Genomic DNA, 24,841 nt, shown 5'->3' with positions numbered 1-24,841 from the left:
TGAACCTCAAAACTGCAACTTCCTTAGAAGATTTATCATAATGCATCCTTTATAAGAATCAATGATAAAGAAATTCTATTTGACTATAGGGCTGAAATCATTCTCCCCAGTTCTCAGACTTCAGAGGGATCTTAAAAGTCCAATAGGAGGTTGACAAGTGTTTACCATCTATTGTTAGAGTTGTAAGCAAGGAGGTATTAAGCCAGTAATGAAAGATGGTATATTTAACAAACTATATAAAATTAATGGATAATTTTGGGGGTTGTGGGTGATAAATCTGAAAAACCTAAGCAAGAAAATGGTTAAAATTGAATAAACAATAACTTATATGCATGTTTCTAAATAGACTCGAGGATGTGTTCCCTCAGTACATTAGAAATAGGTTGGGAGAAGGCCCGTGCTGATGTTAGCTGGCTCCTTTGTGCAGAGGTGGACGGCGGTTGATATTTCTGACCCATGCAGAAACAGGGGCTGGAATAAAATTTTTTGTTTAAGTCAGAAGGCATCATTCTAGTCTACGGGGAGAAGAAAGATCTTTTTGTTATCATTATGGTTTGACCTCCCCCTCTTTTCCATGCCTTCTTATCAGATATGAGTAGTTTAAAAAGAGGATAATCAAAAAACTCTTGTTCTATTTTGAGCTTAGCAGAATGTTTTAAATTCATTGCTAAAATCCACTGTTTGTGAAAAGCATTCAGAATCCTACTGCCTAAAAGATACAAATGCTCTTCCTACTCTTCCTACCTACTGCCTGTGAAGGTTCACTGCAACCTGGAAAGAAGTGCACAAGCCCCTGGTACAGTTGCATCACCGTGCCATGTGCTCAACGGCAAAATGCGTATGTGAAAGGAATTAAAAACAAAACACAGTAGACTTTATCCTTTTTTGCCTTCATACAAAGAATTTATTTCTGGCACAACTGACTCTTGGTGATGCACCACAATTTCATCTTTTTAACTTAAAGTGCAATCAAGAGGCAGTATTGCCTAGCAACTACGAGCAAAGCCTCTGGTAGAACACTGGGAGGGTTCAAGTCCTGGACTACTCTTCACTTACAGGAACTGTGACCTTAAGCAAATCATTTAACTTCGTCTCAGCTATAAAAGAGATATTAATAATAGTACCTGACTCACAAGGTCACTGTTCCTATTTAAGTAGTTAATACATGTAAAGTGTTGAGAAGAATGCCAGGCACACAGTGAATTCTCAAGTAAATGTTGGCTATTATCATTGTCTGGTGTTGGAAATCTAGTTTCAAAGCACTGTAAACTACGTTTTAGAAACAAAGGGATAATGGTGCTAAAGTGAATATTGTGATCTCTTTCAGAGCCCGAAATGCCCCCCATTTCTCCTGTGAAACTGTTTGCTATTTCACTGAAATTACTGTGGTTTATTTTGACCAGTTACTTTAATATATGCTTAAAGCGTGTTTATATTTTTTTAGTAATAAAGCAATAACTAGTCATGTTAAAGTACTCAATAATTAGTTTCAACCTCAATAAATACTATTAGGATTAAGGAGTTTATTCTTCTTCTTAATGTTAGCTTTTCCTCGATACAGGTTACTCCAGCTCTATTATGGTTATCTCATGTTGCTTTTGTCCAAATTCCTAATGAATTTCTTTTCCAGGCAAAACATTGGAGGACACAGTCTACACAAATTCATTAGTATACAAGCATTCAATTCCAAATCAGATGCCAACACATCATTCTCTTTGTACTTTAGAATAGAGGACTGATCTGATTAATCATATAGCTGTGATTCACTGTATTGTCCACAGAATGGCTCACACTGACAACGGTCCCTAAACTCACAGGATTTTAAGACTTAGCCTGTCCAGCTTCTCACCTTGCCAGTGACTGTTTATATCTCATTCCATCAATTACTGCTCAAAAGAGCTAAGACACCTCTTAGGCAAAAATCATAGAGTACTCATTTGACACTAATCTATGCAGCTTTTTGTTTTGTTTTATATTACTTTTAGATTCTTTATAATTTGTTGCTGCCTGCATTAGTAACATTAAATAGTTTGGGGGTTTTATTTTAAATAACTTCCAAACGACCTTATATCCATGGAAGGAATATTTTTAAAATATCAGGTCCATATAGTCATATGGTTAAGAAAGGCATCTCTCTTGCTGCACATTCAAGATGTGAGCAGTGGGATAAGGTTGCTTAATACGAAAAATAAAAACAAACGTGTCTTGTGGCCAATATGTGGCATTCCTAGAACTGTACTTCCTCCGTCTTTGTCAACTCCTAAACCCATCCACCTACGGTGTAAAATTGTTTGTTTGTTTGTTTTTGGTAGTACCTCCACCAAAATCCTGATAGAATTGCTCTTTCCTGAAGTTTTCATAAGATGACAGAGCACAGTGCAGTAAGTCATGATAAATGTAAGCAAATGGTTCAGAAATCACTGAGGTAGTAGATATAAAAATAAGCACTCCTGGGCTACTGTCCAGGTTTCAGAACCATCCTGAAAGGCCCTGTTTCTGCATTGTTCTGGAGAGAATACGGTAGGCTGCTCTGTTGTGGCAAAACATAGCTCCAATTTATGTACCTGTAAGCAAATAGCACTTGCTGTTTGACATTCAGGTGGCATATTTGGGGGCTATTTCAGCTAATTTGCAATTCAGTCCTTTTAATCCCAAACTTGATTTTCCTTCAGCAGATTGACAGTTCTGATTATTTACATTATTTCTTCAGTTTAACTCTATTTTGTCTTTGAATGAACAGGCTGCCAATGAAAACAACAAGCATTAATTAGCTTTTCTAAGACACATCCTGATAATAAACACCAGCAATCCAAATGACCAGTTTGACTTTTCAAAAATTATATTTACACATTATCCCAAAACTATGTGTCTCCAATATTCACAAAAGTTAAAGTACTAAATTCATCTTCATGCTTTACTATAGAAAAAAAAAAAAACAATCAGAGTAATATTACTGACAAAAATAGGGTAGCTACGTGCTATTTCAAGTGGATAATTTTCTAATCAAATTATAAACACCAATAATCTGCTTCAGATTTTAGAGTCCTTCTGTTTTGTGATTTTTTTATTTAGGAGGAAAAAGTTAATTTTCTAGTTCAGAAGGGAAAAATTAATCAGGCAGAGACAAAGAAGATAAAGGCAGTGCTCTGTTATCAACACTAAGGCAAGAGAGTGACAACAGATCATACAATGGGGATATTGCAAATTGTTCATTGTCAGGAGAGACTGAACCACAGGGTTTATTTTGTAATTGTTTTTCATGAGTCAATGTCAACATTGATTTGCACTGTTTGAACATGTATCAAATGATAAAAAGAAATAGGCCAGACAGATGTTGGGTAGTATGAGTAAGTCTGCCAAAAAGGATGACTAAGTTATTAATTAAAGACATTGTTCAATTTTTAATAAAAATGAAAAAAAAAAGGCTGAATCCAATGATCTAATTTTCAGATGAGAAAATCTAATTCTTAAGATGCTAAGTGAAACTTCAGCCAAGTATAAGTGGTTTTGGATAGATAGGACTATTGCCAAAAATTACTAAGAAATACCAAAGTTTTGAAAATTGGAAAATCTATTTATTTTAATAACCCCTACTGGTTCATTTTCTTTGGTAAAGCAATGCATAGTCACTTCCAAAAATCATAATAAGAAATTAAAACTGGGTAAAAACACCAAGTCAACAATCACTGTAACGATGAGATTGACACATTTCTAATTGTGTGTGGAAATTAGTTACTGCCAACAGAGTAACACTCACGTGATTTCCACACCAACCTTTGTTTAAATGTATCTGTTATCCTAAGCTTAATCTATCCTGTTTCTTGGTTTGAAATTAGCTTACCTAACTGTCCATATTTTCACACTGAAAATGGATTACATTAGTTATATGGTGGGTTATAGCAATACATTTATTATTTCCCCCAAAATTGCTTATATTTTAATCAGTATATTTAAGTGCCATTACACATTTTATTTCTAAGGTATATCATATTTTACCAGGTTTCAATTTTGTAGCTCATTTACATTATCCTAATTACTTAGAGATAGTTGCCTAAGTATCCACAGAACAGTTGGAAAGATCTTTCTGGAGTTAGGCACCAGCTTGATGGTTATCACTGAAGCCTAACTGCAATTAAAATAGTACATTTGCTGGAAGTAAAAATTTATCTTAAAAAACGTCTGCACAAAAAAGTGCAGGTGAGGCATTAAGTGCACTATTTTTCAAAAAACCACCTCCAAAATTCTATTTAAATGCTGTTAAAATTTCAAAATGACCTGCTCATATAAACATCATCCATATGTAAATTAGTTTGAGAAATGATTACAGTTAAAAATAACATAGTCTGTCTTGCCTGAAATGTAAAGCTCAATTATGGCATTTTCCTCTGTGATTAAAGGAAACCAAATTTTTAGGATATGAATGTTTCTCAATTTAAGAAATAATATATATATATACGTATATATATGTATATGTATATACATATATATACGTATATATATGTATATATATATAATAAAGGTCTCTATTTTTTAGTATTTTATTGCATCGATTCCTTGAAATATTGTGATAAATATTCATAAAGAAAATGGACTTGCCCAAATCATAACCATCTGGAGGTAAAAGCCAATTAAACCAAACATTTATTCTGGCCAGAGTTTAACATCTATGTTCCACTTATGCTTATGTCTTTTCAAAGGGTGAAGGTTGAAACACTGCTTTGCAGAATATCATGATTCAAAATACCCTTTTCTAAATGGATCCCTGTGTAAGTGGATCCCCATCTGTAGAGAACACTGTCTTCTTCAACTTAGGTTATTACTCAACATTATCAATGTATGCCATGTTTTTAAAGTGATTTTTAATATGGCAAATATGCTAATCTCAGAGTTACAGAAATGAAGTTTTCTTGCAACTATATTTTATTAACACCTTTGCCTGTGGAAGAAGTGTGATTTTAAGGATGAAAAAGTGTATTTCCCTCTAAATTAACCAAAGAATAAATTTAAATGTGGCATTCTTATAATTGAAGTAATAGATCTTAGAATTTTATTACCCTACTGAAAGATCAAGTCTCCAGCACTAGTTTAAAAAAAAAAAAGGCTTTAAAAAATATATTTCACGGAAATGATGACATCAATTTAAAACAGAGAGAACTCATATTTTAAGTAAGGGAATTCCAAGAAAAAAAGTATTGTGTTTAAAACCCACTGGAATCTTTTAAGGCAAATAAAATATCTTATTTTCTTAAAACTTCCCACTGTCAAACACTGTTTCAGGACCACTGAAGATACACAATAGATGTCTGTTGAATAAAAGAATTAACAAAAAAATATAGATTAATTTTTGTATATATCAGTAGAGGTCTTTGGCAAGAAAAATCATAGTTATGTATTTTTAAGATAAAAAATATTCTTAAAAAAGCATACATTTAAAACTATAGGATATTAATTCCGGAATACATTTTAGTATCCCTTAAGGAAAATGTAATATGGTTTAATAGTCCGGTGATAAGGCTGGATATTGTCTGGTTGTCAGGCTTATACCCAAGTAGGGGTTCCAGGCAGAAAAAATCCTTCACATTGCTAGATGAGAAAATCAAGTGGACCCTGTTTACATAAGGAGAGATGTGAGAATTGCAGTACAAGAAATATAATTTTCTTCATAGAATAAGTGTTTGGTCATTATCTGAACTGAAATTCATATATACTTCCAGGGGTGTACAATCACCTCTCTATTCTAAGAGTTAATAAAGGTTTATCACTGAGATGGACAACACATAATGGTGGCCCTCTTAACTTACATTTAGCCATGTTTAGTATACATTTATATGTGCTTGATGCCATGAGAAAACTAAATTTTTTTTTTAACAAAAGCAATGAATCTAAATCCTTGAAGCCTGATTCTTGCCATTTACCTGCATTTTACCTGATTACTTCCATGTTTGTCCTTATGGTGACATTAAGTAAAATTTACTGAACATCTATAATGCCATGCTATAATCCTTACAACTCCATGACGTTTGATACTCAAGGTAATATTCATACTATATCCCCACTCTGTTCACTATCTTAGTATATTACATCTTAGTATAAAACAAGCAGTAGTCTAAAGGAAATCACACCAGTGTATCATGTTATATCTGTTTGATTCCATTTTTCCAAGCACAAGGAGTAAGTTTTCATATTGTTCTTGTTCTAAAGTCATTTTTTCTTACTTAGCCACTGTCTATATATAAAATTAGAACTAAACTAAAAGGCCAATACAAAAATAATTTTATCACACCGAGAAAGTAGTAAAGGTCAGTAAGAAGTTAAAAATTTAATTTCTACAATCCTAGTTACATTGAGGCCAACTAAAAATTGGCTATATCTACTTATTTAGTTGATCAAGTTAACTGAATTAGTAACAAATCCCCACTACATTCTGCTCCAAATCCAAATCAATAACTTTGTCTTGATGATTTCAGCTAAGCTACCATAAAGCAATGATTTTGACCTCTGGTATATTAAGAAAAGGTATTTTTTCAGATACTATCATATTGTGTTATATTTTTATTTGTTGGGTCTCATTTATATTATGTCACCCATATACTCAAATGTTATAAACTTGCATATTCAAACATTAAAAACTCACTTATAAGTGAATATGGTATTTTAAAATAAGAAAGAAAAAAAAACTATTGGTTATTATGCTTCTGGCTTACATTTGATGAATCCCAGAAATATGACCCATATACTCCAAGGCATTTTAACTAGTTTGATTACACCATGGATGTCACTACTTCAACGGAGATGCTTTCTAGTCTATGGAATAATTGGAAGCAAAACCCAGCAGGTTTCAAATGGCTCCAGCTGTGTTAAGTACTGACTGTGAAACAGATTCTCTCTCTTATATGTTGTTTTGTAATAGGAGTGATGTATAAGGTGAAAATCCCCAGACGGGTGGAGTTCCTATGGGTAATCAACAGGGAAGTGAATTAATAACAAATGCTAAAAGCAGAATAATTTTAAATACAACATGTGAATGAAAATGGCGAAATACTCAAAATGAAAGATAAAGCAATTATATAAATGTGGCACAATAAGGACTAAGTTCAAAAGAAAACATAGGATCCTGTCTGTACTATTCAGATGCTGTTACAAGACCAACTTTTCAGAAATCCTAAACATCCAAAAAAAAAAAAAATAACCAAAAGCAGATTAACAGCTGACATGCTTATTAAAAAGACATAAAACTCATATTCCAAAAAACCACCAAGAACAAAACTAAGAGGACACGCATTAAGTGCAATCTTCACCTCTGTCAATGGCAAACTGGTATCCTTGAAGACAAAAGAGAAAAGCAGGTGGGTTTTGTTTTTTGGGGTTTTTTGAAGTATCTGCCTACCATGGAACAGACGTTGACAGGGATCCATGTACCCGTTCACTTAATCTCATGATAACCTTATGGATTAGGCATGATTACACTCATTTTACAGACAAGGAAAGAACGAACTGGTACATTTAAATGATGTGCCCAATGTCACAGTTTCTAAGTAGCAGTTCATGGAGTCATTTTTCCTACGCCAAATATCAAATTACTTCTTGGGTCTCAGTTTTTTTCATCTAGAAAAAGAATTAAATAGGCCAAATAGTCTCAAAGGCCCATTTGAGTCTTGAGAAACTATCCTGTGAGTTCTTTTAGACACCAAATTTATCTTTCCAAAATTAACATAGTAGCTAGACACTGCTCTAGTCACTATTCAATTATTATTTTGCTTCTTTTTATAGAATTCATACGTGATTCTAGGGTGATGTCTAGATGACTCAAAAGTCTATTAAGGGAACGTTCATGTGACAACTTTTTTCCCTCTAAAACACCTGTCCCTATCAAGCAGATAACAAAGTAAATCTATTGATCATTATGTTTAGAGGTAATGACTCAATCTAAGTATTGAAAGGTATAAGTACAAATTTTTGATAAGGAGGCAAAGGAATCTGACCCTGTTTATTTAGTTTACCCTTTCTTTTCCCATTATATCCCAATTTAAGAAAAAAAATGTTATGATGGGCAAACATAGTGGTGTGGAATAAGGGAGAAAATGGAAACCAGAGATATCTGTTTATGTGACAGAAGAGTATTTATGTACCTCAGAATCAGCAGCTTTCTAATTTTCTGCTTCTCTCTGTCCTACATGCTGAAATCATTGAGTCAAGACACTGATAAATGATATAAAGGTGTTAATTGTACTTCACTGTTAAAAAATCAAAATGGTAAAATGCAGAGTCTAAGAAGGCCTATACTTCCTCATCTATAAGTTAGACCTCCAGAAATATGAATGGAGGGTGTCAGGGAGATCATAATTTCTTAGATTGGAGAGCACGAGGACTCCTCAGCCACAAAAAATTCTTCAAACTAATTAGAGCTTTCGTCATCAGGCCGAAGATGTTACAGAGGAAAATATGGACAGCAGCTGAAACCAAACATTCACTCTCCACATATACTTTATTCCTTTGCCCTCTGTCACAGCTGCAATGGATACAGATGTGCTTTGGGTGTCATATGCTTACCACATTTCAATATAATCTAGAGTTGGTTTACTCAGAGGTAACCTGTAAAGAACAATTTTAGGTACACTGAGTTGCCCTGTAATATATTTGTTTATTTTTTTAATATATAAATGGGTTGCAATCCTTTCCAGTGAAATTATATCCCTAATGAAGAAAATGTTTCAAACTAATATATAGCCTAAAAATAGTGTTTTACAAGTAAAAGTAGGCCACACATAAGGAAGAAATACCAGTGTAAAGGCAGGGCTCTGGATTGGAAATAAAAGCCATTGGCTTTAGCCATGTTACTTGGGAAAAAAAACAAACAAACAACATTTTCTGAATCTCAGTTTCTACATAAAGAATGGATTGTCTTCTTTATATGGTTATAGGAATGAAATCAATGGAACTGTTATACATACATAAAGTATGATTCCATTATCAGCTTATCTCTCAGGCTAAGTCAATATTTGCTGAATGCCTACTAAGTTCACTCTTAGGCATTGTAGATTTGGTCTTGGAACTACAAAGGTAAGAAAGGTTCAGTCTCTTACTCTAAAGAACTTTCTTACAGTTTCCTTAATTATTAAGTTTTAAATTATGATATACCAGTATTTGATTTAACTGAATTACCACTTGAGACTGAAGGATCATGAGGAACCAGGGCCGTGTTTTGAACAATCCTGAATATACGACTGGGGTTGATACTGCTTTGGCTGGAGAGGATGCACAGCCTTGCCAATAACAGATGGTCCTACAGGAATAGTTTAAACCCTGAGGAGTGTTGCTTTCAGTACCATCCAGAAGTCAATAACCTTAGCTAAAGCAGAATTTAATTGTCTAAAACAGAGACTTTAGGTGTCAAAATGATTTTGCTTAATTATTACCATGTTTAAAAATCAATCAATGAATTCAACATATTTTGCCATCACTGCTTGGCAGAAGATTTTGCTGTCAAGACCAAGAATGAGCTCATGTCAAACTAAAATATCCTAACGACTGTCTGTTTTTACTACAACTTAATGTAATTTTGATACTCATTTCAATTCTGCAGCAAAAAGAATTTATTTTTATAAAATTTTTGACATCTTTTTTTATGTTGGAAATTTGAAGATTAGGAATGGCAACATTAATCCATACAGTTAAATTTAGCATTATATCTTCACCTTGAAAATGGTATCAGTGAGAAAAACTCAATTTTAAAAATTGCAAAGGAAAAAATACAGATATTTTCTATTTCTAGGAAGAAAGGACACACTGTGGGTATTGTGATACCTTAGGGATGTTCTTGAGCAATATATATATATACATACATATATATATATATATATGTATGTATATATATATGTGTATATATATGTGTATATGTATGTATATGTATACATACATATATATACACATATATATGGATGTATGTGTATATATGTGTATATATACATATATATGGATGTATGTATATATACATATATATGTACCTATATATGTATGTACATATATACATATATCCATATATATGTATACATATATATGTATATATGTACGTACATATATGTATGTATATATATATATCAAGAAACTTATCTGTGTATTTTAAAATCTATTAAGAAATTTAAGAAAGCAGATGTATATTAAGTAACATAAATGAATATAATCCACCTAGTGAATGATAAGAAATGGAGGAAAGAAAAGTTGCCAGTGCAGGTGTGTTTACAGCTGACAAACAGAGGTAAGGCTATTGTGATTCTAGGTTTCCAATGTGAAAATTGGTTCAATGACATGAATATATGACACAGGAGGGCATCAACTCACAACTCAGAACTCACTCCATTTTGTCTCCATTTGTCACTTGCACCTTCTACAAAAAGTTTCCTGCAGAATCTTGTGTAGCTGTGTATTTGAAAGTCCTCAGCGTGCAGCTGCTATCACACAGAGGCACAGATTGGTTGTATCCTCCGAATCCAAAAAAGCACTGGTTTTTTTTTTTTTTTCCTCAAAGAAAAGATCTACTATGGAACTACTGTCAGCAGAAGACATTTTCTTCCTATAAAAGAAAGGGTTTCATTTTATATATCCTTCTGTGTCTCCATTCTTCTCCATATTGAGGTTTGTTTAAAGAGGAAAAAAATTTAAAAAACCTCATTCACTGAATTGCGGTTGCTATTGTCTTGCACAGAAACAGTTTTGTTTTAAAAATCAATCATCTATGAAGATTCTCAGCAAGTCCACCATACCTACTGTGTACTGCACGTGGATTATATGCTCTTTCTAGTAGGTAAAAATATAGGATTTCTAAAATCATTTAAAAATATACATGGCTCTTTCCACTGATTTATATCTAACAGGGCCAAACATGTGAAGTATTGAAGAACTGCGAGGCATTTTACTGAACACTGTCATGAGGTAAACATATTGAAATACACGTATGTCTGGAATGAGATGCTGTGCTACACACACACACACACACTATTTACAAATGGAGCAAGGATGAATTCTAAAAATATAGCTTGAGAAATGATTCAATATCAATTCCTATGAGGATCAAAGCACTCACTTAGTAGCCAGCCCTCTTCATTATGGTAATGCTATGGTTTTATGGATACCTAGGGTTTTCATCTGATTTACTTTTGGAGGAGAGTCGACACACACAATTGAGAGTTTCTTCTCAGGAAGAGTTGAAAGCCAGATCACGGGCATCGGAGGTACCAAAGGTAAGTGTGAGCAGGCCTGCACTGTCCACTTGGAATAACTAGATTCATCAAAAAGTAAATCTGTCTATTCCAAGGCGTGTGTTTGAGATTTTTATTCTTTCAGACACATCCAATGTTTCTGCTTTTGGAAAAAATAGGTAAGACTAATTCTCTAGGCTATAAATCACTCTAATGTGGAGGGAAATGTGTTAGCTGGTTGTATTACAAAGCCTTTACTTCATATTTAATAGGCACCTGCAATACCAGCATTATACAAAGCTCTCTACTTTGCAAATCTTTAAAACCCCACTTAATTTTCAGTACCGATTTCCTGCAATCTAAGAGCTTATGAAGGGTTCACTGTGTTCATACAGATCTATGCAAAATGTGCCAGAATTTCCCTGTCTGTGATGGCATTCATTTGGAGGTGAATCCCAAATTTTTATCACTGGCGTGCTTATTTCCGACCAAAATAAATATCCTTAGAATGAAAGCTGAAGATTACGAGGACAAAAAGGAGGCAAAGTAACTAGCACTGGGAGAGATATATGCAAATATCAGCTCAATGACAATTCTTCATACCATTTACAATTGAAGCTTAAAGACCCAAATACTCTGCAATCCATTAGTTTCTCAATATCCTGGAAGGGATTAGAGTATTTCTTAATCAACTGCTAACAGACTGAAAAAGGCCAGAGAGTGGATATTAACAAAGCAGGGTAATACTAAAATGCAGAGATGGCCAGATAGAAAGACAAATTGTGGAAGAATGTTAAAATATATTATACAAACGTGGTAAAATCAACCCAATTTCCACCTCCTTGCAGCCCACATAATTAAAAATCTATATAAATGAATGAATGCTGAGGCTGTAATAGAATCCTTTTAAGAAAAGATAAGTTCACTTGTTAACAAATTCTGGAATAATGAGTATAACATGACTAGAAACAATTAATCAAATATGCCCCTCAAATTGTGCTTATATCTTCACCACCCCCAACTGTACAGATGGTCCCAAGTCCATCTTGATTTTAAATGTGATATGTGCTGATGGACCAGTAATCGATTGGACTGTTAAAATTGGGGAAATATTTAAATAATGTAAATAACAGAGAAGTATGGAAAAACCTATCCCTAATCAATGACTTCAAGTTCTGAATGCCTTAAAATCATATTATGGCTCAGAAATTTCTACTAATTCCAGTACTATTCTTATCTATAGGATACAAACTGTCTAGAGGACAAAATGTGAGTGAGAGAGTAAATATGGGTTGTTTTCCCACTTTATTCCTGCCATCACCCTTTACCATTAAGGAAGGGTAGTTGTTTAACTTACTTAATGAACTTCCATTTTAATGAATCTTGGCTTAGGGAAAAAAGAATATAAATCAAAACCAAAATGTCAATCATAGTAATATGTCTTTCTTGTTCTATGTTTCTGATGACTGACAGCCCAATAGGTTTGTATCAAACAAAGGTAAAAAGCATGTGTTCCTTTCCAAATGAAATGTTTGACAGATTTAACAGCTATCTGAAATAACTGATGAAATCCTAAACAGCACAGCCTATCTCCTAATGTACATGAGAAATATTATTTCTACAACATTTGGATTTTTTTCCCTGATCTGATGCAGATTCAGGGGGTCCTAACTAATACAAAGGATGTACCACATTAGCATTATTAGTTATTGAACTCCTATGCTTCCAGATATTGAAAACTTTAGAGCAAGCCCCCTGCTGCCTGGCATTCCCAAATTCTCACTAATATCTGACCTGTGATTAGAGTCATATTTTTTTTTAAATGACAAATTTTAGGGCCCTGGTATGTAGAATTCTGGAAAATCTATTAAACATAAAATCAGCTGTCAAGAAAGCCAAAATTTAAAAACCCGTGTATTTTTAAATAATTCTTAGTTTCCAACTACCTTGACTATATAAGATATTAACTAACTTGTTAATATTAGCAAGAGACTAGTTTGAATAAAGGGTCTCCTTCAAGAAAACATCACACTAAATTCAGAGAACGCTTACTGCAGGGATTTTAAGTGAAAGTGGTAAACAATTCACTAAACTCACTTTCTTTTTTGCCTGAAATAATACGCAAGCTAAGAGTTCAACTCTGACAAAGTCAAACCGAGAAAGTGCTAAAAAAGGAGCAGTAAAGTTGACACGGCCCTCGATCCCATAAACACTCAGTCTGGTACCGCTAGACCAGCATGGCGTCTGTGGGTGTTAGTTAGCATTTGGACTATTTCTGCATTCCCACCTACCCCCTCCCAAAAAAATTAGAAACCAAAACAATCTGAACAATAAAATAAAATTGTGGAAACAATGCTTCTGAGAAAATAATTTACAGGTCTCACTTTCATACCTCAGTACTGTCACAGAAAATAATGCGATATGAAAAATAATTCATTAAGAGACCATTTCTAATATTTTGGGCATAGTTTATGCACATCTCACATATGTCAGTCAACATAAAAAATGAAAGTTCAAGAGTCAGGCTAATTCACAATTGGTTATGAGGAAATGTGGTTTTAGATTTGAGGTTTTTCATTAAATCTAAATTCTATTTTACTATTTCATGTATATTTTAATTTGAGCTATTATGAGAAGATACATTATAGCTTGAAATATTTAATAAGACTATACATATACCCAAAGAATATCACGTATTCTTACCAGTACAATACTTGCAAGGTAATTTTAGTGATATAAAGCCTCTTCTATAACACCGTAAGGATGACTCACTTGAAACTAAGGGAACATCAGTTTAGAGTGTTTCTATATATAGAAATAATCGTAAAATTTAGGAGATAGTCTTTTAACTACTGAAATTGTTTTCTCTACGTTAACACGTATTCAGTAATTAGAAGACACATCTATGCTTAATACAGTGGCAACTTTTATTTTTACTCTCCTCAAGGTTATTAGCAATGAATGCTAAAATGTACCTTGAATTTTATAGCTTAGCTGTATCAAGTTGAAAAAAAAATCAAGTATTTGTATCACAAATCCAAGAGGAAAGGTAGCCAGTTTGAATAGATGGCCCATTCTCATTTCAAATTCCTAAATCAATCCAAGGGGTCTGGGTTTCCTTTACCTCACAACTGACTTCTTGATCATAGGGCACTTGGCCAAAGGGAAGGAGTGGAAATAAAAATCGCAACTGATAACATTGTAAATATACTCTGCATCTTGGGGAGCAATTTTTCTCCACATACCACCTGTGTTCAACTGTCACGATATACTGCAACATTTGTTTCAAGTATCGTCACATTTTTTTAGTAGCCTCACATTAGTTCAGATTTGCTGCCTTCACTTCTTTCGATTGCATTTTCCCACTGTTCTAAATAGCAATTCTATGACTGTCTTCTGCATTTTACGTGACACAGCACTTCAGTGGTTGTAGTGGGATTATTAAAAAATGAAAAATAATCATAAATGTAGTATGGTATCTCTAAATGACTGGGAATAGAAGCAATTCCCTTTCTGTAGTAAAAGTACATGTATACACTTGAGTATAGCATGCACACACATTTTCAATGTTTAATTTCTTCGATACATACACAGATATACATATGAGCAAATACTCTCGATTGTGAACAGTTGAAGTCAGGATACTTAAACTCTAAAATAAGCATTTCATTTAGAAAATTAAACATGACTGTTTACCCAGAACCAGACTGTAATGTAACTCTCACAGATTGTTTTATTACTGGAAGAAGTTGTCAAATGTAAATAGGTCACTTTTTTTTTTTTTTTTTTTTTTTTTACATTTTCATTTATACCCCCACAAAAAGCACACTGGGGCCAAGAAAATTAATTCCCCAAGTGCTGTCAACCAGGTTGGGAAATAGCAATAAACAGCTTACTGTAAAGCCCCTCCAGCCACAATAAAAAGGCTGTCAATAAGTGAGCTGAGTGAGAGCTGGGCTGTGTACAAACAGGTACTCTGGAAATGATAATCTGAAAGGGAAAAGACCTGACGTTTCTTATTCCAATATGCTGAGGCAGTGGTTCTCAAAGTATGGTCTCTGGACTAACAGCATCAACATGACTAGGATCTCGTCAGCAATGGAAACTTTCAGGCTTGACCCCAATGGTACTGAATCAGAACATCTGGGAGTGGGGTCCATGTTTTAAGAAACCCTCCGGATCATTCTGAGACACCTTAAAGTTTGAGAACTTAATATCACATTTTAAAAATCACATCCACTAAGAATATATTTTCCTTTTAGAAAAATACACCAATGAGCTTTATCACTGTAAGCCCTACTGGAATTGATTATCTTGCCATCCTCTTAAACCTATAACAGTGAACTTTGCTTATTTATAAATAAATATCAAGACATGCTCTTGCTTTTCTTAAAAACCGGAAATTCCACCCAATCTGTGAATGATAAGGGTACTTCTGAAAATTCATGCAAAATAATTTGTGGAAAATCCAGTGACAGATTTGTTATGTTCAAGGAAAATGAAAGCTCAATGAAATCGAGTGGATGAGGAATATGGTTTCCAACATTCTTTGCAGGGTCACACAAGGCAAAACAGCAGGGGAATGAAAGACAAAATAGGAACTTATGCCCTGATGGCAGAGGAGTCAGACATTATGTTTTCGTTGTATCGACAACACAAATGAATGATATTTAAATTTGGTAGCCCTTTACTCAAGAATCTTGCATTTTACTCACACATCAACTAGCACCATTAAGTGAAAAAGGTATTCCTGTTCACAGCACTCTGTGCCCACTCAACTAAAAATCTTCACACATTATATGTTTATAAATTCCTTTGAAAGCTTTTGTTGTGATAAACCCTACTTTTTTCAAAATTGTGTAGCTTCAGGAGCATATTCTGTATAAAAGCAACTAGTTGAAGAGAAGGAGCTAAAAATAGAACTTTTATTTTAGCTTAACTAGAACTTCTTCAGATAACACTCATGTAGTTCAGTTAAAAAAAAAAAAAAACCTAAAAGGATCGTATATAATTTATGTTCTTCATTCATAGAAAATATGCCTCTTACACTAAAATTGTACATATTGCTATCACCAACACTTCTCCTTACTTCCAATATTCCTTTTCTCCAACCCTGCAATTTTTCTTTCTCGGCGTGAAAATTTCTAAAAGGTATAAGCAAAGCCATTTCAATAGCTTTTCAGCATAATAGTGAATTACAGCTATGTCTGAACATCCAAATGACTACAATGAGAACTGCACAGTAACACATGGTCTCAAGGAATGTCTAAAATGCACTTTAGTTCCAGTTAGAGAATTAGTCAGCATCCTATTTTAAAGATTACATCATACAAATGTTCTTATGACTAAGCCTAAACAAAATATCTTTTCCATAATTTGCTGAAATGCACTTAACATTTATGTCACTGTACTACATAGAGTTTCAAGTTTTGTGGAGAAGTCAGAAAAAGTGGGCCCGTGCGTCAATGCTAATCCACACCACATTTACATGAAAAGAAAGATGATGTTGGAAGAATATCAGAATGTTTCTTTGGAAAACAAATTTCAGATTTTGTATGAAAAGTTCAAATCATGCTTGCTTTTTTCAAGAGAGTATGCAAATCATAAAATATCAGCATATTGTGAGTGACCTTCACCTAAAAAGTAAATAAAAAAGCCGTTTTCTCTCTTTTCATTAATAGTACCTTCATATTTAAGTCCATTAAATCCATTAAGTCCATTAGTTTCAAAAATTACTTAGCATGATTAACTATCTTATTTACCAACTTTCACAAACCTTTACTAAGCTCAGAAATCTTCTACATTTTAAAACAACCTCTCTTAAAAAGCTGATGAAGTTAACATAAAAATAAGTCTTCCCAACTTCAACTTCTATCAGATAACTTCATATGCTCCTCTAGAATTCTGACACGGACTTATTTTAATTCCTCTCATTCTGTGCCTTCAAGCTTTAAGTATATGTACTTTTAAAATGCTCTAGATATCTAATCTTTTACATTAAGAAGTAGAGATTTTAGTTGAATAATCACAGATAGACATTATGCTTACTGGTCTGGGAATATCTATGTGATTCACTGTCAAAATTACTTTTATGAATATCTTATTACCACAAAACCTTAAAGTCATTCCAGAGCAATAAACACTAGATGGTAAGAGGGAAATAGAGTTTCAATAAAACATTCTATCTCACCCCACGTCCCACATAAAAAAAGGAAAAACTCTTGAGTTTTCACACACTGATCAACAATTGTCAATACTGTCCTGCAAATTTATTTTTGCTTTCCTTGATTTTCTGAAATCTATACGTTCCTTATTTTGAACAAATTCAGATGGGCCATCACCACAGGGGGACTCAGTACCAACAAGGGTAGAACTCAGATTACGAAATCCTAGAAAGTTGGTGTGGTGAGAGCTAATCACAAAAGAGCAACCAAATGAATTGAAATGCTAGTTGCTCCAGAGCAACTATCATTAAATAAAAGGTATCTTTGGCTGTAGTACCAGCTTGATCCTTCCCTCCCCCCTTTCCTTGCTACTGCGGGATGGGCGCCTGGCCAGCACAAGCGACATGATACCCTAGTGCCATCTACAGGCTATTACTGACACTCAAATTTCATGGCAATAGACAAGCACCAGTGAAATAAATTAGACAGCACTGCATTTAAATCTTTATTAACAAGGAATTATTAGACCTAAGAAAAACTAATTCTGGATTTGGTTGAAATATGAGTTTCTCAGCCTCTTAATCCCTCTTCATATGGCATATTTCACAGTTTAAAATGAGTTATGACAGATCACTTATGCATTACTAAGATGGGAGAATATTTACAATGGATTCATTCTTTTCTGTATAAATTGGTTATATCAGGGAGAAAGCATTCCTTCTATTTTTTTTTTTTTTTTCTTGAAAGAGTACTTTGGCCATTACGGACAATTTGCCAACCTTCTATTCAATACCCAATGTACTATATTACAATGAAATCATCTGAAATCAAAGAGAAGGCTTCCTATATGGCTTCGTTGCAATCTATCAACAATCATGTGCTTCACGGCTGATGTACATTTAATAAACTACTATCTTGTTTAGAGACTAAAAAAAAATTAACCCCTTTAGCAACCACAGCTCCAAAATAATTATAGCGACACCTTCAAACGTCATTTAAAACTTGGGATTTGAAGGTGACTTTTTAGATCAAAAGGTAACGTAAAAATCTTGAAGCAGTCAATTTGGAAACCCCAGGAGCAGAATTTGGCATAACAGGACAGGTTTTCTTCTTCAGCAAACATTATCTTGGGACATTTTGGAATTATTTCCTCTTTTCATCTTTTGTCATTTGAAGGAAACTGGGAAGTTAAATAATTCTCAGAACTCAGAAATTTCAAAGCTGTTCTAAAAATTCTTGACTGAGCCCCAGAGGAATAAAAAAAGGGGTCAAGTTTTTTTTTTCCCTCTTTGTAACTAAGCTAAAGTTAGACCAAAACAAGAGACACACTGGCACGTTAATACTGGTTGACTGGGCACTTGTATGCAGTACTTATAGACCAGTAAAAGTGCTCGTTTACCTGTCTGGTGTGTAAGGGGCCCTTTGTCTTGAAGCCTCCTTGGGAACTGCACTCTGAGGCACTGAAGTGATCTGAACTAGTGGAAGAGCGTTTGGAGAGGGTGTCACAACCCCCGACAAAGGTGTTGTCCAAAGGGAGTTCCTGAATCACGTGATGCTTTTTCACGGAAACCGGAGTGTCTGGTTTAAGATGAAAAGCAGGCTGTGGAGAAGCAGATTTGTAGTGCTTGGCCAGGTCAGGGCTGTTAGGCTTGAAGGTTGTTGGAGGGGCTGGGCCCCAGTCAAATCTTCCTATACTTTGCTCCTCCAGCTCAGCGGGCAGACTTATTGTCCCATTGATAGGTTCGTGAACTGCATCGTCAGGTTTGGACTCTTCAATTGTAACAAAGTTCAAAAGAGAGCTCTTGGGAGACTTTCTTTTCTTCCTTTTCTTTTTCTTGTTTTGTTTGTTCTCCTGGTTTGGGGACATCCACTCAGCACCTTGCTTGCTCCTCTGAGCTGCTTTGAACCTCGATGCATGGCGACATCGCACCAGGACAGTGACGAAGATCACCACTATGACCACCATGGCCCCTGCGACGATGGCAATCATGATGGTGAGATAGTCCTCATTTTGATAGGGTTGGCTACTGTCCCCTATGTTCCTATCCAGTGGGGTCTCCATAGTCCTGCGAATCAAGTCATAGATATAGGAGGCATTCCCAGCGGTGTCATTAACGTAAAGAAAAACAAGCACGAGTGTGTGCAAAGACTTAGGGTATCCCAGGTCACTTATATTGACCACCAAACGGTGCAAGCCCACATCAGTAGGTGCTGGCTTCTCTTCCAGAGTGATGTTACCTGTTACTGGATCGATCCGAAACAAGCCTTTGTTGTTCCCACTCACAATTGTATACTTCAGTTCGGCGTTCATCCCAGTGTCGATATCCACTGCAAAAACTTCTGCTACCACAGAGCCAGGAATGGCTGAGAGGGGTACCAACTTAAAAGAAGTGTTGGAAGGTGGAGAAATGACAACTGGGCTATTGTCATTGACATCCATGACATTGATAGTTACTTTTGCAGTGGAGGAACGAGGTGGTTGTCCTCCATCAGTGGCTTTGACATCAAAAGTGTAGGAACTCTGCTGCTCTCTATCAAATGAGACATTTGACTTTATGACTCCAGAATAGGGATCCAGCACAAAATTATCATTGTCATTTAGAATGGAGAGAGTCACAGCTTTATTCTCTCCAGCATCTGCATCTGTCACTGTGATTACCCCCACAGTACTATACTTTGGCAGATTCTCAGACACAAAAAATTGAAAATGATTATGAGTAAACTTGGGGCTATTGTCATTCTCATCCAGAACAGTAACTATCACGGCCGCTTGGCTTTGGAGGGGAGGGGTTCCATTGTCCCTGGCAGTTACTGTAAAAATGAACCGCTCCTGTTCTTCTCTGTCAAAGACTCTGGAGGCTGTCAAAACTCCTGTCTTTCGGTCCAAATCAAAGAAGGAGGCATTCGGTCCAAGCTGATAAACAATGTCCGCATTTTTCCCACTGTCTTCATCTGTGGCACTAATAGTTGTTAAGTATAACCCACGTCGGTTGTTTTCAGAAACTGACAGCTCAATTACAGGCTGGTTGAAAATTGGTGGGTTGTCATTTTCGTCCTCAAGCTTAACCCTTACCAGGGCAGTCTGATTTAAACTGGGTTTCCCAGAATCAGAGGCAACAATTTTAAAGCTGAATTCTTTGGTGCCCTCATAGTCCAACAAAGAGGAGGTCTCTAACAAATATTGGTTATCGTATACTGCCTTCAAATGAAATGGGACCTCTCTTTCAATAAAACAGATCACTTTGCCATTCACATCTGTGTCCTTATCTGAAACTGTAATTAGGGCAATCTTTGTATTGACAGGATCTTTCTCAGATAAATACACTGTGCCATTGATGGGACTTATAATGTACCTGAGGTCTATGTTAGGAGGGTTATCATTTACATCAGTGACATTGATGGTAACCGTTGCTCGAGCAGGAGTGGAGCTGCCATCACTAGCCAGCACTGTCACTTTGTGAATGGCTGTCTCCTCTCGATCTAGGGACCTCTGAACTGTAATCAGCCCAGTAGTATTATTTAAAGCAAAGAGCCTTTTGGTTGCAGGGGCGACCTGGGCACCAAAAATGTACCGGATTTCAGCATTACTGCCTATATCTGCATCAGTGGCATGGAGCTGAATTACAGAGGTGCCCACAGGAGCATTCTCTGGAATATGCACCTCCACTTGACCCTCTTTAAACACTGGCCTGTTGTCATTTACATCACTTACTGTGACCTGCAGTATGGCCGTGCTGGATTTCTGTGGAGTGCCTCCATCCTCTACTTTGATTTTCATCACATAGGTATCTTTCTGTTCTCTGTCCAAGTTTTGCTGAACAATCAATTGCGGCCACTTCTCTCCCTCCGGAGTTTCCACGATATCCAGTCCAAAAACACTCTGCCCATTTAACAATTCATAATGCTGTACACCATTGAAGCCTGTGTCAGGATCTGTTGCTGATGGAATTGGAAAGCGGCTGTTGATCAAAGTGTTTTCTGGAATGGAAATATTGATGACAGGGGATGGAAACATGGGGGCATTATCATTGGTATCCTTGACAATTATTTTTATTTTGATCAGCCTGAAAAAATCATTGGGGAGGATCACTACCTCAAGTTCAAAGAAACACTCATTCTCCTCAGCATAAGAGGCTCCAGCACAGAGTTTTTCTCTGTCTATTCTATTGGAGGTTGTGAAAATTTCCCCAGTGCTACTGGATACTTTCACCAAAGGGGCATCCCCAGCTTTAGAAACCAGTCTGTAGACAAGGCTGGCACTGGTCCCTGTGGCAGCATTGATGTGAGAAATGTTCAGATCCTTTGGTATGTTTCCTATGGGCACATTTTCAGGCAATTCCTCTCTAATAGTGTAAATAAGTTCTTGAGCTATTGCGGAATCCAGCCTTAAACAGGCAATCAGAGCAGCCAACAGGTAAAAATCCCTCAGGTCCATGATAATGTATTTATTTTCTTTTCCTGGATTTTAGGGTTTAAAGGTTTCCACTGAGGAATGATGCACGAATTGCAAGAGGAAGCGTGCATGGACTGGAGGATGCATTACATCTCATCGCTTATTTGGAGACAGCCACTGTCAACACAATCGTATAGACAATATTATTCTTCAGTAAACAAAAACACACAGTCATGAAATATCACAACACATTTTCCACTGCACATTAGTAAACATGGCAGTTTGCTCTGCCACTGTTTGCAAGTTAACTCTGTGGATGAAAACACTAAATATCCACTGCTTGTTGCATTTGCCAGGAGAGAATGAAATTAATCTACTTTTGAATTAAGGACAGCTGCTATTTTTACCTGAATTCACCCACACTGTTTTTCAGGACACTGTTTAATTCAAAACATGCATTCTTGTTCTCCTCTTCCCCTCCCCCTGTCTTACCCGCCTCCTGGCTTCTAACCCACCTCCCTTAGTTTTTTTAGGTGCAAGTGAAAAACACCAAGTATTTAGCTATGGTTCCTGCTAATTGCTTTGTCACATGTCAAATGTGATGTTTTCTTCTCTGCTACACTGAGTCACCTCTTTCCTCTAAAAAGACTATCTCTTCTTTCCTCCCAGTTCCTCAACTGCCTTCTAATACAATCTTACTGGGAAACAAGCACCCGGACATGCTGCTGCAGCATCAAAAGCAATAGTCACCGGCCACTACACAGCCTCATTGCTTAAGAGCACGATACCAACACTTCAAATTTCCTACCCAGACCTTGCTCTCATTTCTCCATATTGCCAAATTATCCCCATTTGGATTAAGAAACACACTAAAACTTTTAAAAATGTATAATACAAGATTCCTCATCCTAGATGTGGAAGAGAGTGTGGAGATGGAAGTAAAACGCAGCTAACATTTCCATGTAACAGCACAATATTTTCTACTGAACATAAAAGAGGAAAAAATGCAGTTTCTTAACCCTGATCCCTGGTTATAATATGAGTAACATCTGCCACACATAAATACTGCAACCCAGTAACGCAGGTAAAAAGGCTTCTGCTTAGATGCTCCCCTAACTGCAATTTAAATGGGTGCAAGGCTCCAGGCAGCTACCTACTTGAGTAGAACTGGTCAGTTCCCAGGCTCTAATCTTATCTGCATTAGGCTGTACGGTAGCTGATGCCCGCGATTAGTTCCAGCAGAGTGATGCAGGTAGGGATGCAGATACAGCCTAGTAGGTGAGCTCTGCCCCAACCGTCTACCCAATTACAAACATCCCTCGTCCACACTGAGGACATATCTAAACACAAAATTTACAATTGTGCATGCGAAACTTTACACTTACGTTAGTTGCCTCAACCTTTCCCCTTTCCCGGTATGCTGCAGTTAGGAATGATTTGTTCCAACACATAGAAAGCCATGCATCTGGTAGCACCAGTTTGGGGAGAAATCAGAAGCAGCAAAACGTTTCCTCCTTGTGAATTGTGTTGCTTCGGGCTGGCAAATTAGCAACTCCAGAGAACAAATTCACAGATTTGTCGTTAGTCATTCTCTTCACATTTTCGTCTCTATTACCACGGGGTCTGGGCTCTTCTGGTATTTAACACACACACAACATCCAGTTGCACTTCTTCAGCTCAGGGGTATTTTCCACAGCATCAGGCATACCATTTCCCTCCGATGTCAATACTGCTTAAGTCTAACTTCTGGTAGGAAACGTCAGAGTTGGGGTGATGGTGATTCTCTGGCTGCTCTCCGGGATGACAGTTGCCCGAAAAATTCCTAATCGGTTATCTCTTTCGTGCTTCAGAGACTCTAAGGCGCTCCTTCCTGTCTTGCATGCTCTCCCTCTCTCCCTTCTCCTCTGCCCCTCTCTCCTTCTCCCTCTCCTCTCTCCTCTCTGAACTGAATTTCTTGATATAACTCTCAATAAGCCCAGAGGGAGGGCGTGACTGCCAGAGCCCCGCCTCCGGCCCCTGATTGGCCCGCATCTTGCGGTGCGGGCGGCTGCAGCCAGGCACGAGGGAGGGGGCGAGGAACAAGGCGCTGACTGTCTCCCAGCCTCCCCTCCTCAGCGCCCCCTCGGCAGCCGCGAAAACCCGGAGAACTGATCCTGGCCCCGGGAGAGCCGGGCTCCAGGAGGCGCACTGAGCATGCCCAGCAGGGTTCGGCCCGGAGGGAAGTGCCGCTGCTCCCCAGGCCGGCGCTGAGGCAGCTCTCGCAGCGTGAGCCGCCCTTCGGTTTGCTCTGTGCGGCGAGGGGCAGAGAACCGCGGAGCACCGGTGGTGGGACGAGCCGGGGCGGCGCGGGAGGCAGGCGGGCAGTGCAGGCAAGGATCCGGGGAGCCTCCCGCACCGCGATGGGCGGATGGTGGGGGGGGGGGGGGGGGTGCAGAGACGGCTCATCTCCAGGAGCACATTTCGCACTTGTCTTTACTAAATGGAGGGGCCAGAATGCGAAGGGAGGGAATAGTCAAACCGGGGTATGAGACACGATATGCGCTGTCACCCCTCAGGAGGAAGCACGGGCCAACGGATCTCCGGAGAGCGTTAAACAGACAACAAGCCCGGTGCTGCAACTAGAGGCTTTTGCTGGCAGGAACATTGGCAAGAAGGGCAGAGAGGGCGGATAGCGAAAGGTCGGGACAGGATATTTGAATCTCAATCAGGACCGGAAAGAAAATTAATTTGCGCACTTTCTAGAAGCAGGGTGATGGAAGATGCCTGGGGAAAGGGAAAGTGGCAGCTTCTGGGACGCCCTTGATCAGCCCCAGGCTTGTCTGGCGTGCGGTGCAAAGTCTCGTCTCGGAGAACAGCGTGGGCCACGGCGACCTATCTTAGCTGTCCTTGCACTTCGACTCCCGCGGTGTCCAGAAACCTAGGAACCCGAGCTCGTCAGGTCGCGCGGCTGCAGCAAAACCTGCATCCAGCTCACCTAACTGCAAACTTTGCTTGTGAGAGGCTGGAAGGAGTCCCGTCCAGCTGTTCCCCAAGCTGTAGAACATTTCCTTTCCTTTTGCACTTCTGATTGCAACTTTACATGTGTACTT

General features: G+C 37.1%; 1 protein-coding gene across 12 annotated transcripts in view; it reads right to left on the bottom strand.

The window, feature by feature from the left end:
• The window catches only part of PCDH9 (protocadherin 9), a 919,043-nt gene extending 895,329 nt beyond the window's left edge, over positions 1 to 23,714 (bottom strand). For 10 of the 12 annotated variants that reach the window (XM_019415579.2, XM_019415582.2, XM_019415580.2 and 7 more), the window contains exons 1-2: positions 23,138 to 23,713; positions 18,759 to 21,929 (exon numbers count right to left, since the gene is read on the bottom strand). In XM_019415579.2, the coding sequence (XP_019271124.1) occupies positions 18,759 to 21,794 (3,036 nt within the window). In that variant the 5' untranslated portion in view covers positions 21,795 to 21,929; positions 23,138 to 23,713. Of the gene's footprint in view, positions 1 to 5,816; positions 6,952 to 18,758; positions 21,930 to 23,137 lie in introns of those variants that run through there. The other 2 variants (XM_019415587.2, XM_019415589.2) reach the window with 2 other exon arrangements.
• Between the last annotated feature and the right edge of the window lie 1,127 nt (positions 23,715 to 24,841).

This window comes from Panthera pardus, unplaced genomic scaffold (genome assembly GCF_024362965.1).
Source record: "Panthera pardus isolate Hobbes unplaced genomic scaffold, ASM2436296v1 HiC_scaffold_1, whole genome shotgun sequence".
Taxonomy (NCBI): Eukaryota; Metazoa; Chordata; class Mammalia; order Carnivora; family Felidae; genus Panthera; species Panthera pardus.
This window is presented reverse-complemented; position numbering and strand designations above follow the sequence as displayed.